The 12483-nt window shown below is 38.5% G+C and overlaps 1 protein-coding gene and 1 long non-coding RNA gene across 5 annotated transcripts in view; one reads left to right on the plus strand and one right to left on the minus strand.

Annotated features, from left to right (window-relative positions):
• Positions 1–12483, plus strand: part of KCNIP2 (potassium voltage-gated channel interacting protein 2) — a 123171-nt gene that overhangs the window by 85984 nt on the left and 24704 nt on the right. Inside the window, exon 1 of one of the 4 annotated variants that reach the window (XM_039331139.1) lies at positions 10499–10769. The exons of 2 other annotated variants lie outside the window; for them this stretch is intronic. In XM_039331139.1, coding sequence (XP_039187073.1) covers positions 10667–10769 — 103 coding nt within the window. In that variant the 5' untranslated portion in view covers positions 10499–10666. Of the gene's footprint in view, positions 1–10498; positions 10770–12483 lie in introns of those variants that run through there. One more of the 4 variants, XM_039331141.1, reaches the window with a different exon arrangement.
• The window catches only part of LOC120302562, a 44641-nt gene that overhangs the window by 189 nt on the left and 31969 nt on the right, over positions 1–12483 (minus strand). The gene's annotated exons all lie outside the window — the stretch shown is intronic.

The following is a 12483-nucleotide window of genomic DNA, read 5'->3' on the forward strand; positions in this document are numbered from 1 at the left end:
TGATCTCATTCTATCATCTTATATAAAGTCCTGTGTTGTAGGGAAAACCTTTGTATTCTGGATTTGATAGATTCAAGGACAGCAAGTTGTTTCTAGATGTTATTCCAAAATCACTACTATTGTAATGTCTATTATTTGTTTAGTATGTACACAAAGGACAATTTATTAGATTTATATGTGCCAGCCATTTTGTCTAGAGGCAACAATGAACTTTAGACCCTTTTTAAAAATAGAATTAATATGCATTCATTTTCATAAATGATATAGGGCAAATTCGCACAGTTCTTTTCCCCAATTTTAGAAAATAATTTGAAGATTTTCTGCAATCAGCATTGATCAGCTGGCATAGAAATGCTGAGAATAAGGAGCAAAAATTATTGCCCTGCCCTGAGCTGCTGTATGTCTTGTGCTAACATAAGTCACTGTATTCCTGTACTCCTACTACATGCAAAAAGTGGAATAATTTGTAAACACATAGCTACAGTATCCATATCCCTATTCCATGTTACATTATAATGTTTGCTATCCAGAGTCACTTGTTGAGATGGGTGGCTATAGAAATCCATCCATCAATCCGTCCATCCATCCATCCATCCATCCATCCGTCCATCTATCCATCCATCCATTCTTTTCTTTTCCATGGACTCCTGAACATGTTGAAATAAACCAGTGGCACTGATGTAATGTTGCTTATTCATTTTTGTTTTAATGACCTTAATGTTATATGCACAGAGTATATAAAATAAAGCACAGATGGAATTGCTTTTTACCAATGACCCATACCAGGCTTTACCAATTAGATAACACATTAGAACTACAGTTCCCAGAATTTGCAGACAGCCTGGCCAATATAAAATATTTCTCTGATGCATCTACTTATAGCTTGTCCACTGAGTTTAGATTGCTATCAGTTCTAATTTGATAATTAGAATCAACTAAATCTTCATATGTTAAGATCAAACATCATAAAAAATGTGCTCACTTTTATATTAATTATGGTCATTTCCATAATCAAAATGAAGCCACCTTGAAAGTAGAACTGAGTAAAACCCACAAAATCTGAGCTTTAGCTTATCAGATATGGTTCTTTTTATTGTCTCTGTTTACTGTAAATTCAGTGGCTGTTCAAATCTAGTTCCTAATGAATGCTAATTAAGAAATGTCTTCCTTGTGCAGTCTTTTATTCTAATTTGCAGTTTTATAAGACTGTCTTGACAGTTTCTACAGGCACTTGACTCACGAGCTTACTAATTATACCTGAAAATAGGAGTATGAAATTTAACACACATAAGTCTCAAACTGCTTTATACAGATGACTTAAATATAGATTTTGAAGGAGTGGGCAGTGAGATAGATGTGATATTCTTTTATTAAATGAGAAAATTCTGCTTAGCTTTCATATAACATCAGGAATATATATACCTCAATATGATACAGTAGATTTATCTACTAAGGTTTTATATATTGATAAGGATATAGCATAATTCATAAATAAGATACCAGTGTGAACACAATTAATATTGGTACTATGGTGAGAATTTTGTGCATTTTAACTTGTAGTATGAAAAATAAATTTCTCTTCTGAAACAAAGTTTCTGCTTTAATGTCCTTTTTAATTTTGACTTTCAGCCAGTCATTTTCTTGCAGCCTGACCTATTGTATTTCATAGGGTTCCTCTGGGTACATATTGGAAGAAGAATGGCATGTATGCTCTATCCTCAAAGAAGATATACATCTAACAAATGAATAAATAAAACATTTCAGCCCTGTGTATTGCAGTTGTGATGTCGTTTCTGGACTACTTCTGTTTTCCTTTCTATGTGATTGCAGTTCAATTAGGAAACTCACGGTGAACATGATTTTATATATATCCTATCAGGTATGATTTGATGGTTACACCAGTCAGACCAAAATAGTTTTCTTATTGCATGAAATCTGAATGAAAGGAGGGAGAGAGAGAAAGAAGTGTGTCCTTATTATCTGGAATGCTCTCTAGTTTCTAGTCCATTGGAATTGTAAATGATTGTGCTGATGTTTGTGTCTCCTGCAGTTTCACGGCTTTCACATGGGGATGTTAATTTTTTTAAAGGATAAAAAAGAAATGCAACTTCTTTCAACTTATCCAAGTAGTGAATTCTGTCCTTGGAACAGGTGTGAGCTGCAGTTTCAGCACCCTGGACAGTTCATCTGCTGCATACGGTACAGTGCCGTATTCAGATAGATGACCAAAATATTCTAATACAGAGAACACAATATAAAGGAAGCATTCACAATCTACAATCAGAGTTTGAGAGAGACTAATTGTCAGCCTTCCTAGGTACTGTAGAAGGAAACATGACCAGATGAACTAATTATACATTATTGTAAGGCTACATTAACAGAATCTTGCAAGTCTGATAGTACAAATATCCTGCTGTCTCTTTTACAGCCTGGGAAATTAGGGAGGTGTCTTTCTGCCCACTATGCAGCTATGGACTATGCCCCCTCTTATCTAATCATTCCCTAGCCAGCATCTCTTCCCCGTCTCTCAAGATCATTCCCACATAGCATTATACTAATGGAAGTTGAATGTTTAATTTTTTAAATCACAATCCAGGACCTTTCTTTGAAACATAATCACTTTGCATAATTTTTGAGCATAATAAGCTTTGTAATGGAGAAAAGAAACACTTATAAAATTTGGAACTTATTTATATTCAGAAAGAAATTGTAAAAAGTCTTTTATTATCTTTAATGCTTTATTAAATTGTAAAAAGACTTTTATTATCTTAAAAGCTTTAACTTTCCTACAATCATTATAAAAGTGATAAAATCATACTTTTATTGGTGGCTAAACTTAAAATAATTTTATTGATAACAGAAGCTTAGATTAAAAACCAATATATTCAATTAGACTATATTAAAATTTTGTGGAATATATGTATTTTATGAAATATTATTATATTATTAACAAACCAAAGTTTCAGAATTCTCATTCTGTAAGCAGATTGGTGATTGCTCTGCCCTCTCCAAGGGCCCTACATCACGGTATGAAAACTTTTAAGAAATGTTTAGAATAGCATGAGTAATCTGGTTTTGGAGTGGGGAGAGACAACAAACTTTTTGGAAGTAGTACAGATCAGATTAACTATTAACTATTCTTACTAGCTATTATTGCAGCAAAAACTTGCAATTAAAGTTTTAAAAAAGTTTCAGTGCTGAATCTGCTCCTAAGAGAGGTTCATTAATTCTGAAGTCTCAGAATCCTCCATGTTTTGTTCTTGTATGGCTGGGGCTGTGAGTTCTTATGGGAGATTCATTTTTGCAGAGGTGGTCCAAGACTTGGTCCATTATTAGATGTTGAATATTGAATCTGGTCCAAATGAGTCTAGTTGATTAGTAGCTGGTTCAAAACTTCAGATTCCCTTCTGGACATTGTGGCTAAGAAATCAGCCTTGTTTAAGCACTGGCTGTACTTTGTAACTCTCTTTTAAAGTGACTCTTTTTTTATGCCAGTAGAGTGTATTATACAGGTAGTCCTCAACTTACAACCAGTGCTTTTTTGTCATAGAACTCACCGGAACAGAGTTCCGGCACCTTTTTTTGATGGATTTTCCAAATTTTAAAAATAAACTTTTGAAAATTTGATGTTTGGTCCACATGGACTTGAATCACCCTGTTCAGCGTAGCAGGTTAGCAACAAAATGATCAAAACGATGCATGCAGGTTGCTTGTGTGTTGAATCCAAGGCATGCGTACTTCGTCCGGCTGCTCGGCTTATGGCACTGCTCAGCTTGTGATTGGTCGTGTGGTCGCACACTGAGTGCTTACTGCAGGCAGAGACCATTATGTTTCATTACACAACTGACAAGTGTGGGTGTGTGTACAGTGATTGACTACATGCGAAAGATAAATAAAAGATTAACAAGATGTGAGTTCCGGCACCTTTTTTCTTACAAAAAAAGCACTGCTTACAACTATTCATTTAGTGATCATTCAAAGTCAAAATGGTCAAAGTCAAAATGGCTGAAAAAAATGACTTATGACCAGTTTTCACACTTAAGACCACTGCAGCATCCCCATGGTCATGTGATCAAAATTTGGTCACCTGGTAACTGGTATATATTTGTGATAGTTGCACTGTTTTGGGGACATGTGGTCATCATTTGTAATTTTCCTAGCCAGTTTCTGACGAACAGAGTCAATGGGGGAAGCCAGATTTGCTGAACAACTGCATGAGGCACTTAATAGTTGTAGTGATTCGCTTAACTGTTGTAAAAAAGGTCATAAAAAGGGACAAAAATCACTTAATAACTGCCTTGTTTAGCAATAGAAATTTTGGGCTCATTGTGGTTGCATATCAAGGACTACCTATAAAGCTTCTCAGAGAATTTTTCATTTCTAAATCTTAATGTTATATCTGCTGTAAATATAAGAACAATCCTGTTTGGAGAGCACTGAGATTTTTAGTGATGTTCAAGATTTCTTGCCTCCTGGAATAAGAACATTTGTTGTCCTGATATTTGGTGTGGATAGCTTGTGTGTGTATGTACGTATGTACGTATGCATGTGTGTATGTCTTTTATAAGGCTGTCCAACTTTAGAACAGTTCTGAATGGTCGAAATAATGAAATCATTACTAAAACTTACAAATAAAAAAGTCACAGTTCTTGGGAAGAAGCAATCATCCATTCTAAAAACAATCCAGAACCCATCATTCATTGTAATTGAAGTCCTGAGGCAGAGCTAATTTGTCAGAACTCTTTTAAATATGAAGAGGGTGCTAGCCAGATGGAACTCAGAGAAAATGTTTTTCCAGAGGGCAGGTGCTGCAACAGAAAACATGCTTCCTACATCCTATCAGATGACAGTGTTTAACAGATGGAACCTGGAACATGCCAACTCTGCCTGATCACACAGGTCAGGCAGAAACTATGGAAACACATGGTCCCTTAGATAACCAGTCCCTATGCCAGGGGTAGGCAACCTTGGCTTTTTTATGACTTGTGCATGAGGTGACAGCCAGCACCTTGAATTACACCTGTAAACCTGCTGGTACTAGATAAATGGCTGCATTTTATAGTTTTTAAAACAGAAGATCACCAGTTGCTTGCTTCTTTATCCTCATAACCCAACTGCAATTTGTACCTAGATACAAATCTACACTAGTCCAATCATCCACAGGTCTACGTAGAGTTCACCTCTGCTAACTTTTGAATAATTGAGTTTTGAATTGCAGTCTGGATTTACAGGCATTCATTCCTATGCCTACCTATTAAGAAGAAAGCAGACTTTCTACTTTTCTTACTTCTCCCAGGATAGATAAATAGTATAAATCTGTAGCCCGAATAAAAAATGTTGAGGAATAAATGATATGGTGTGGAAGGATGGTATACAGCAGTTACCTTCCTTTTCTATTTTAAGCAGTTATCATTTTTTCCAAAACACTAATTCTTCTTGCTTATCTTGCATCCGGCTATGCCAGATGGCCACAAGAGGCCACTCTGTTATAGCTCTATCTCTATCTACCTGTTTCCCTGGTAAAGAAACCAGACAGGATATTGACAGTATAAATAGAGTTGCTGAAGAATGAAACATTATGGAGTAGCTTCATAATGTTTAGATCTTGACTCCTACAAACAGCAATCAGTTTCCATGGGATAACCTGTCAGGATAGACAGTATGGCAAGAAAACATCACAAGTTGCTCAGGTATTTCCTGACCAAAGGGTGACTTAGCAGCTACATTTGTACAACATTCTAAATTTGGTCAATGCTATTGCTGGATTTTTGTTTTATTTTATAGGGAACAGTTTAGTTGTTCTGTGAACTTGGCATATCTGGTTAGGGTTTTGTGAATAAAAAAAATGGATTAATTTGGTGACCACGTTAAGGATTTTTAAAATTTATTTTTATCCCACCTTTATTACTTGCATAAATAACTCAAGGTGGTAAACATACCCAATACTTTTCTTCCTCCTATTTTCCCCACAACAACCCTATGAGGTAAGTTGTTCTGAAAGACAGTAACTGGCCCAAAATCACTCCGCCCAGCTTTCAGGCCTAAGAGTTTGTAGCCTGGTACCTTAACCATAGGCCAAACTGACTTTCTTGGTTGTTTGAATGCAGCCATTATGTCTGAATTTCTTTTGTCTGTGATACATGCAACATACAACTTTTTAGATCTTCTTCTGAAATCCCTTCCTCTAAAGGTAGTCCTTGACTTATGGCCACAATTGGGATCTGAATTTTCACTGCTAAATGATGCAGTGTTAAAGTGCAATGTCACGTAGTGACATCACTTAGTAACCACAATCCTGGCACTTCCTGTTGCCATTGTTAACCCAGTTCCACCAGTAAGTAGGCAAGGACCCACCCCAATCCAAGCCATTTCCATTTCTCTCAGCTCTGAGCCCCAGAAAGATAAGGGACTGCTTACTCTTGAACTCCCCCAAACTGCCTATTCTCTTCCCTCCCCCCTCCCCCCGCGTCATCTCTTTCTGCATGGCTCTGGAGCTGCTCGCCATGCCGGTGATCAGGAACTTCTTGGGGTGCTGCCAATCTGGAGCTACAAAAAGCCCCTGAGTTGCAGCATAGTGCAAAACCGTAGTCACCCCAAGAAAACCCAGCTGTCCTAGCAGCGGCGTGCCAAATTTCAGTCACTCTGGGAAGTCTCAACCTACCCCAGCAGCTCGATACAAAGCTGCAGCTGTTCCAAGAAACCCCACCCCACCAATGTGGCACAAAAGCCCAACCTTCCCCAGCAGTATGGCACAAAATGCAGCAGTTGTGGAAAGCTCCAACCACCTCAACAGCATGGAGCAAATCTGCAGCCTCCCCAGGAAGCCCCCGCCACCCCCAGCAGCGTGGCACAAAGTCGCACTCACCTCCAGAAGCCTCAGCTGCCCCAGTCCAGTTCCAGTCATCCTCACCACCCTGACTCTGCCGCCCTGAGCTGAACTTTGCTGTCTTCTTGCTCCTGCTGCTGACAGGCGCTTTGCCCTGGGCCTTTGCAAAACAGCTGCTGGTCCTGTGATGTCATCTTCATGGGGAAGAAAGCCTCATGTGGCCAGCAGCTGCCTCACAAAGGCATGCTTGGTCAGCAGCAGGAGCAAGAAGATGGCAAAGTTCAGCTAGGCTAGAAGAGGCCAAAGAATGCAGGGACCAAAACAATGGGGGGAGATATGTGATTGGGGGGATTTGAAGTGCCTCTGTGGTTGTAAATGCAGGTGGGCTGCCAAGCACCTGAATTTTTATGAGTGTAGATGCTGCATTGGCCCTCAGTTTAGGAATCAGTTGTAAGTCCCTTCATTTAGCACCACCACAACTTTGAATGGTTGCTGAACAACTGGTCATAATTCAAGGACTATTTGTATTTCAATTCCCACCAGACATATTCTCCTCTTAGATCCCTAAATTGGCTTCAGTGCATCTTGGTCCTTCATTTCATCACCTGCATTTCGAGTGTGCAGAAGGGAACCTCCTGCAGAACTGAAGGGATCTTCTTGGCGTATTATAGATTGACTATAAGAGGAAAACACCACTTTTCCTGAGCAGATAAAAGAAGACAAATATTTGATGGATCCTAGTATAAGACATATTCCCTTGGATGTTCATCTCTGTGAAAAAGATGAGCCATAAGCAACCTTTTACCAGCAACACAAGATTAGGTTAGATTCTTTCATCACGTTAACCAGCCTTAATAACTGTTTATTAAATAAGCTTCAAAGTTCTAACAACATAGAACATTCTAAGCTCTATAATATTGTTTGCAAACCACACTGGCTAGGTGCATGCGTTATACTTTAGTCAACCAGCTAAGACAAGCAGATGTCTGATGCTTAGATCTTGGCTCCCAAAGAAGCCGTATAAACTTAAGAAATGTATGAAGTCATTTACTCTTTACTGCAGTTTTTAGAATTGTTGCCCTTTTTACTTTTAGCCTTGAGTGTTTTTGTAACAGGCTCTATTGATTTGGCTCCCTGCTATTGCAATTTCAGTTCCCACATGATGGCTTTTGACAACTTTGGCTTTTCTTTTAATTCTTTTAATCTTTCTGTGCTGCAACATTGACTCTTGCTGTTCATGCCACATTCTACATCTCCCCGGATCTTAGCCAAAGCTAGTACAGGAAAAGCAATAGCAGAGACTATACGTAGCTCAAACAGTAAACAACAGCCTAATCAAGGAACTACCAAGGAGAAACAGCACCCCATCAACACTGGCAGCAGGCTGCTCTATATCAACAGAGACAAAACCTGCTCACTTCTATCACTGAAGATGTTACCTAGTCTGGTAACAAAACATTTGCAAGCAAACAACCAAGCTCAGAGAACACCAAGGATTCCAAAGAAAAAGCATCTGGGTGGGATGGAAGATACAAAGACTCAGAATCACCTCTATAGGTTTGCCTTAACTGAAACTATTAAGAGTCCATCAGGTTTCATGCAATGTTTACTTCCTTTCTTGATTACCAGAATAAGCTGTATATGGAGCAACTCTTTGAAAGTATTTGGAAATTACAATTCATGTAACATGTAGCAGGTAGGCAGCATTTTTATTTTATGTAAGAGGTTTCTGTTTTTATTTGGTTTTATGATTAGAATTACTGTGGATGTTTTAATAGTTATATTGTGTACCTTACAAGTCACTACATAGGATAAAAATTGAATAATGTAATAAATGTTGCAAAGGAACAGAAAACAAGCTGTTTGATTACAGTAAAGATATGTTTGTGCTACTATTGTGTAGTAGATAGAAAATCAGGTTTTCTGATATGTTTCAGCACCAATTCAGTATTCATCTTCCAGGCAAAAAGGCCTATTTCTTCAAAGATAAGTTTTATAACTACCGATGCTCCAGGTTTGCGTTCCTATTTTACTTATTTTAACAGGCTATCTGCTGCATGACCCATACAGATATGGTAATTATAATTATTCTGCATATATTTAAGATTTACCTTATCTCAGTCTATGCTTTTCACATATGGCTTTCGTTTGACCTCATTAGCCAACCTTGTCAATGTAACATCCAGTTCTTGAATTGGAACATCTAAAAAGTATGGCAAAAAACTATCTACCTATTTACCTACCTACCCGTTCACTCATTTTTCCAATGTTTAAAGGCATTTTTTTAGATTTGGGGGACCCTTGCCTTCTTCCTGCCTTCCAGAGTTGGAGCTCCTGTCTTAAGTTTCTTCTGCCTGCAGAACTGACGCCAGTGCCAGCCTGGCAGCTTCCCCCGGGCTATGTTTATCTGAGTGATGTGCATAGTCTGGGCAGAGCCTCCCCCTTTTCTGAATCCTGGCACCAGGCCTGGCATTTTTCTTGACTTTGGTACAGGCAGATCCCTCAGCATACTGAATGAGGTGTTAGTTAGCTTGGTAATTAGAAAATCTTGGGACTGCTGACACTTCGGTACATCTGTAGCAGTTCAACAATAACAATTTTTGCTTTCTTTTGTATCAGGCTGCACGGTAGAAAATTGAAATAGAAGTAATTGGCAAATGAACAAAATGTTGGCATTTTGGGCTTAAAGAATTGGCAAATGCTATTAAATTTTATTTTTTTGGCAATTTCCTTTTACCAAACTGAAGAAGTGGCAGCTTTTAAATTTGTGGTATGTGCTTTGTGTATTAATTTACAGATAGCAGCTGAATCAGCATCAAGAAATATACCTCCCTATTACCATTTATCACATCTTCCCCCAGTCAGTTATCCCTTTAACTGCTGAATGAAACATTTTTGAAGTGGAAACCCTGAAATCTGCAGTATTTCCATAGAGGCCAGTTCTTCAAAAACCAGTCTGTTGGGTTTCCTCTGTATCCAATGGTTTAGTTTACCACTGATACCTTGACTTTGATGGATCTTATATTTTAACTAGCTCTCCATCAGGTGAAATAGCAAAAATACTTGAAATGATGGAGAATTTGTCTAAAAGAATTATGAAGAACAATAGGAAGAAGAATTGGGAAGAGGCCACATGTAATAAGATATCAGTGTTGTGTGGGATGTCTGTGTAGGCAGGATATGAAGGAATTATGGATGACAAGCAGTGTGCTGAGACTGTGTTGAAAGTTTGCAGGACATGAGAATATACAGCATTAAGTTCTTTCCTTTACCCCAGGAGTTGGACCAGAGCAGTCAGTCTGGGCACAAGTCTCTTCTCAGTGGAGGGCTGGGATTTGATATACTGAGGTGTCACACAAGGTACTCTGCATAACACTCCCTCCCCAATTATACTCCACCTCCCTGAGTGTAAGCCAAGATCCTCTTAACTCTCCCATCTCCTTAGCAACTGCATTAAGCAAATCGATTCAGTTGGTGTCATTGGGATGGGATGGGAGGGCAGGGCTCCTGCTGCACATCTCTCTTCCCCCCCCCCCGTTCTTATAAGCTTGCTTTGGTGTGCCACACTCCCTCCCGCCCTTTTTCTTCTTGGTAAGCCAAGCAAACTTAGCCTCTGAGCTAATAAGGGTAAAGTCCCTCTTCTTCTTCTCTTCTGTGACTTACTTAGGCAAAGTCCTTTGGGGAGGGCCAGAGGTGTTCTAGTACGGATTCCGATGCAGAGTGATCTTCCACAGCAGGACTGAAAGCAGAGGCACAGGATGCAAGAATCCACAACCTAACCTAGGGTGAGGGAGCAGATTAGAGTGGGCTGGGGGCTGGATGCCATGAGTCCCTCTCACCATGAACCTGGAAGGTCTGGAGATGATTGCTGTTTTGGTGGTTCTGGTCCTCTTCATTAAAGTGCTGGAGCAATTTGGGCTCTTTGAGCCTGTCTCATTGGAAGGTAATGTACAGGGAAAATGGGAGGGAGAGGGAAGTAATTCCATACTTCCAGGGCTGGTGTCAGAGTCTGCTTTAGTTAGTGAAGGTGATCCTTCTAATCATGATAATGAGAAGTTAAAGTATTTTATTAAATAGTGAAGATACTTGCAGAGATTCTGCTGGAGGACTTTAAATGGATGCTAAAGGATATAGAAATGGGACACAGAGCAGAGCCCATATGGGGTGGCAGCAGCCAAAAGACATGCTGTTGGATGCATATTCAGGAAAGAAGCAGCAAATCCAGTCTTGGATGAGAGAAATGGAAACCACGGTGTTTTCTTGCTATTTAGTGTTCATTTGAGGATTGAAATGAGCTTTGAGTACACAAAATTTCAAAGCAAACAGGTCCGTCAAACAGGCACCCGTTGTGGCAAACTTTTATAGCTGTACTTGGTGTCGGTACCTTCTCTAATTCTGTGCCTGGTATGTGAATAGGCATGCCAAACTGGTCCTTTTTTTTGCTTGTGTTCACTCACATGTGAAAAATATTTCTGATATGGTATGCATGTTTAAGAATAAATGGACTGCGTATGAATAGGTGAAGTATATGATGAAAATAATATGTTTTTTTATATATACACATTTTCATTTTGTTAGAAAGAGCTGTAGATAGTTGAACTGACTGTCCAGAGGGGGTGTTCTATAATCTATAGTATGTATTAATTAGCAGGGGGCAACTCTGTATACATTGCTGAAAGTTTGCTGGGATCTCTTTCCTTTTTCATATTTGTCCTTTCTTTTTTCAGAAAGGTCAGGAAAGCATTTTTTTAGTCAGAACTTCTAGGGAAAGAATGAGAATCCTCACTGCAGAGTTACTGGAGGGTTACAGACATTATAGAATGTATGTTCCCTACATAATTAAGTGGGTCTACTGATTTTCTTTAATACAGGAATAAGATATGGGGTAAATAAATAGTTAGCATATACATTTTCTCTGATGATCTGATTTTATATTCCTGCCTTTGGGTTAGACAATTGCTTATTGTGGACACGATTTTAAATCCTTTAAATAAAATTAAAGAAGCAATTCACTACCCCAAAAATGGGTAAACGAGAAAGATCTAGGCCAGTTTATATTTTGCTTGCCCATTAATACCTTTACGAATTTAGATTCTATGTCACTTTTTCTACTAGTAGCATCAATTTCTTTTGAAATGTTACTTCAGGGAAGCGTGTTTCCAGGTTCTGGGAGTTTCTGAAGGACTTTCTTAAGTAAGGGAATCCTGGATTTCCACTCAACCTCTTCAGATTTGACTGGATATTCAATTTCAATGTATCTGAAGGTGTCCTGATTCTCACCATTAGTTTAGAGAAACAGTCTCTTTATGTAAGATAAGTTTCATGTAAGCAGACTGTTTTACTGGGACAATAAAATCTCTTTGTCTGTATTTTCTCTCCTTAGCATTGGGTTTTGTGCTATTGTATTTTATCTTTATGCACATCTTGGTCATAATTTTTTTCAGAATCTTATTGGTTATTTTGAGATTGGAATTTTCCAGAGATTTCTCTACTGGAAAAGAACTTCCAGTGACCTTCCAGGTGATTTAACTAGCGGAAACAGTATAATTAAGGTGTGGACTAATCCAAATTTTAACCTCAGGGTTTCTTAGATAAATGTTATACCAAAATGAATGCAGTTGTTCATTATGTACACATGACAGCATAACCCAACCTGA

This window comes from Crotalus tigris, unplaced genomic scaffold, assembly GCF_016545835.1.
Source record: "Crotalus tigris isolate CLP2741 ecotype Arizona unplaced genomic scaffold, ASM1654583v1 scf7180000024434.1680833, whole genome shotgun sequence".
NCBI lineage: Eukaryota > Metazoa > Chordata > Lepidosauria > Squamata > Viperidae > Crotalus > Crotalus tigris.